The sequence below is a fragment of the Triticum dicoccoides genome, chromosome 1B (assembly GCF_002162155.2).
Source record: "Triticum dicoccoides isolate Atlit2015 ecotype Zavitan chromosome 1B, WEW_v2.0, whole genome shotgun sequence".
NCBI classification, from domain to species: Eukaryota; Viridiplantae; Streptophyta; class Magnoliopsida; order Poales; family Poaceae; genus Triticum; species Triticum dicoccoides.
In genome coordinates this window covers 368,484,514-368,488,828 of record NC_041381.1, presented here as the reverse complement: position 1 = coordinate 368,488,828, position 4,315 = coordinate 368,484,514, and the positions used below count along the sequence as shown (strand labels likewise).

The 4,315-nt window shown below is 53.6% G+C and overlaps 1 protein-coding gene and 1 pseudogene across 1 annotated transcript; one reads left to right on the top strand and one right to left on the bottom strand.

Annotated features, from left to right (window-relative positions):
* Positions 1–845: 845 nt before the first annotated feature.
* LOC119305363 lies at positions 846–1,310 on the bottom strand (annotated as a pseudogene).
* A 2,022-nt stretch (positions 1,311–3,332) lies between these two features.
* LOC119335876 (probable glutathione S-transferase GSTU6) lies at positions 3,333–4,315 on the top strand. Its single transcript, XM_037607931.1, has one exon. It carries the CDS (start codon positions 3,434–3,436, stop codon positions 4,133–4,135), a length of 702 nt encoding a protein of 233 aa, XP_037463828.1. The 5' UTR covers positions 3,333–3,433; the 3' UTR covers positions 4,136–4,315.

Here is a 4,315-nt window from a genome sequence, read left to right as displayed (position 1 = left end):
GTTTCCCTTCATACGGCTCGAATCATTCTCAGATGCCTTGAGAGGCATCTTTCCTTATGATCTGGTGGTTCACACGCGCACAAACAAGCACCGGCCGCAACAGCAAGGAAGTATGACCAATAGAGTCAGACACATAGCGTCATACTTCTTTATCTTGTGATTGTTGAGGAGTTTCTTTCTCAGAGGGTACGGGATGCTTTCGGAGTCCGTGCCTTCCGTACCACCACAGGTCGTTCTTGGGCAGATCCTGCTCCTAAACATAAGGGGGGGATAGGGGGAAAGGGGCCCTCAAAATCATATAAATAGGATTGTAGAAAGACCACTTTCATTCGACGTTCCGGGGCGCCCGATTCAATCAACGAATTTGGCGAGCTGGTCCGCTTTGATCCAGGAGAAAGCCCAGTCAGCCACCTTTTCGGTGCAGGTCATGTTACCTACAACTCGGCCTTCGCTTTTTGAGACCAGCACTTTCATATGGAGAAAGATGGGCTTACCATGTTCCATCAATAGCACCTAACCTATGCCGATTTTGGCGGACCGTGCTCCACCCCGGTGAACTCATGCAGTTCGGACGTGCCCAGAGGCCAGAGGCGAATCCGTTCATGGTCCGTAGGACCAACACCATTCGAAGGTTGATGGCCCGCCCCGCCTAGAATAGGAATCTTTGACTGGGCTTACACAATTCGCTCACTTACGTTGTCCCCCCTCAGCTCACCTTAGCCCCGGGTACGTCGTCTCCAAGGCTTCACACAAAATCTTCACTGACAACATATGCATGCTTTTGTAGGGTCAGGCAGAACCGTTGTTGCCTGATGGTAACTTCCCCCATATTGCTATCAATGTCTTCATGTCGCACGACCTCTTAACATTACACCACTGAATCCCCAATCCTTTGCTTGTTGTGCAGTGACAGTACCAATATCCACTAATCGTTGTTTCTAGATACAGTTGCCAGTTGACATCTCTTCTAATTCGTCGATACGAGAAGCAAATTGTTGTGTGGAGGAATCAATATCTCGACATAAGCCAGGAGGCACATCTTGTGCCACTCCACCAGGTCGTATGAAACTGGCGTTCATCCTGGCTCCCGGGACTCTTTCATAGAATTCCAACAATTTCTCCCGCTCCTCAAAAGCCCAAAGGAACGGAGTTGATGCTCCCACATCCATAGCATGAGTAGTTGAAGCAAGTGAATAATTTGAAATTCGAGTTATTTCACAGAATAACACTCTTATATATTGAGCTCGTAATGGTACCTCACAATTCAAAAGTCTCTCTATGGCTGAAGAATGAGCGTGTTCTTGGGCCATCGTAGAAACATAGATAGGGTCAACGACGGAACGAACAACGAAACTTTACGACAACTTTTTTGTACACATTCACTTGCATCATATACACAAGTGCTCTCTGGACCGTGCAATAAGTTCACCCATAACAAGGCTCTCCCACTAGAGTTACCTTAGTCCCGGGCCATGCTATTCCATGATATTGGAAAAGGTTGACTAATTATTATCATCGTCTTGAAAGTTGGGCGCCTTTTGAATATGAGTGGGGCTCCTAGTCTAGGCGGCGCCTTTGTGGAGCCAAACCGAAGGAAGAGAAAAAGGGCGAGGCCACACCCGGCTTCGAATAGGAGGGGGGCTTAGCTCTGGATCCCACCTGCTTGCAGAAAGGAATGGATCAGAAAGGGGGTTGGGTTCTATTTCCGGGCCGGGCAGGAGGTGAAGGCCAGAAGAAGAAGAGAATTGCGCCTTCCTGGTAAGGAAGAGGATAAAAAGGTGTTGTCATCTATCTCGACCTGTTTCCTGAGGCGTTGGAAATGAAGACCGGCTCAGAGAATCACTACGAAGGCCCCCCCTGCTTGAAGCCGGTGAGCCTTCACAACTTCAGGGACTACTATCTAGGGGATGGACCCCGGGTAGGCAACGGAACCCAGATCCCTTTCAAAAACATCGGGGCCAGCAACGCCCCTCAATCTGGCTCGCCCTGGCCAGTTTCACAGCGCAACCCGGCCAGGTGCCGCAACCCAGCCAGCCGGATGGCACATGTCTGCCGGTCCCAAGAAGCCAACCTTCGGTGACAAGTAAACATGGCTACAGTGCTCCCTCCTTTGCGTCGGCCCTAGGGGGCGCGGCAGTCGTACTGACCAAGCCATCGCTTGGGGCGGGCGGCGTCCCGGAGGTGCAGCCCTATAGCGAGGCGGTGATGTCGTCCCATGACGTCCAGCAAGGCATGCCAATAGTTCCCAGCAGCCGGCCGTACCCGCGCCCGGAGGCCCCGGTAAGGCCCTCATTCGGCGGACCCGGCGAGACAGGCACCTGGCAGACCCGGCGGTCCCCACTGCCGGCTCCTAGACGCTGACACCCGGGTCCCGCACCCATGTAACTTTACCATTGTAACCCCCGGGGGGGCAGCCTATAAGACCCCCGGTGCCCCTCCATGCAGAGGGCCGATCCCCTGGTTAAGCTTAGCCACACACTCACACACACACGGAGAAGGAGCAGCCTATGCACTGGCCAGTCTTTCTTCCTCCCCAGAACAGCTCTAGGAGCAAGCTTGTATCTACCTCATATAAACCACACTCGGCAGGATTAGGGGTGTTATCTCTTCGGAAAGCCCCTAACCTGGGTACGTCTCGTGTCTTACACTTGCGCGTGCCAACCTCGCCTCTGGAACCCACTGGTGCCCTTATCCTTGTCCCCTCTTTAGGCCATCCCATGGCATCTGCCGTGAGATCACCACGACAGTATTGCTATGAGATGCATACCGTATATGTCATGCTTACTGTTTATTTGTGGATTAGTTTAATCAAAAAGTGCTAATATTTCCAACAAGATCTTGTATGGCGACGATGAGGACTCAGAGTAGCTGGGTTTGCCGACGACGACGACGTCTGAAGAAATCAGTGTTTAGGGCTTAAAATTGGTCTTCTTTTAGAGTTCAAATCACTACGTAATCAGTGTTAGCTTGCCGTCGCCCCTTAGTGATGGAAATTGGTGGTTAAATCCGAGTGAAATTCGTATGTTAAGTACTGAGTTATTGTATTTCTCAAGTTCAGGGATATTTTTGTTATGCGCCAGCGAATTCACAAATGATGGATATAGTTTTCTCCTAATAAACGTGCGTGCTCCTGTGCTGAAGCTTCCATTTCCCCTCTTTGCAAAACGTTGAACGGCTTCGCATCAAAGTCCACAAACTTGAAACATTTCTGTAGCAACGTCGAACGTGTCCATCAAAGACGTCCACGTACCAGTCAAACAGACAATTTACCTGCACATTCCCATTATCTTCCTGTATATAAACTCATGCGGGCTGGCTCGTATAATCATAGGTAATCATACCACAACCCGAGCATTCTACAACCACTTTCATCAACGCCATACACGTCTCCTACCCTCACAGTTCGTTGCTCCGCACATCAGCAGGACTTGCAATGGCGGGAGACGGCGAGCTGAAGCTGCTGGGCGTGTGGACGAGCCCGTTCGTCATCAGGGTGCGCGTGGTGCTCAACCTCAAGTCTCTGCCGTACGAGTACGTGGAGGAGAACCTGGGCAGCAAGAGCGCGCTCCTCCTGGGCTCCAACCCGGTGCACCAGAGCGTGCCCGTCCTCCTCCACGGCGGCCGCCCCGTGAACGAGTCCCAGGTCATCGTGCAGTACATCGACGAGGTCTGGGCGGGGGCCGGCCCGTCCGTGCTCCCGGCCGACCCCTACGAGCGCGCCACGGCGCGCTTCTGGGCGGCGTACGTCGACGACAAGGTCGGGTCGGCGTGGACGGGGATGCTCTTCTCGTGCAAGACGGAGGAGGAGAGGGCGGAGGCCGTGTCCCGGGCCGTGGCGGCGCTGGAGACGCTGGAGGGCGCGTTCGCGGAGTGCTCCAAGGGGAAGGCGTTCTTCGGCGGCGACGCCATCGGGTTCGTCGACGTCGTGCTCGGCGGCTACCTCGGGTGGTTCGGGGCGATCGACAAGATCATCGGGCGCCGGCTGATCGACCCGGCGAGGACGCCGCTGCTGGCCAGGTGGGAGGAGCAGTTCCGCGCGGCGGACGCGGCCAAGGGCGTCGTGCCGGACGACGCCGACAAGATGCTCGAGTTCTTGCCCACCGTGCTCGCTTGGGTCGCCGCCAAAGCGAAGTGAACTGTGAGCCCGTGACATCGCCAGCTCGTGACATGTGTGTTTGTGTGTGTGCGTGTCTGAGTCCGTCCAGTGTGTGCTGAATAAATGCACCGCATGTCGTGTGTTGTACCAAGGGCAAACGATGCTGAATAATTTTGATGTTTGTTGATTTCCCAGGAACCAAAAAGTGAAACTTTATTG

Coding starts and splice junctions, on each gene's coding strand:
- LOC119335876 (XM_037607931.1), top strand. CDS start 3,434: ATGGCGGGAGACGGCGAGCTGAAGCTGCTGGGCGTGTGGACGAGCCCG.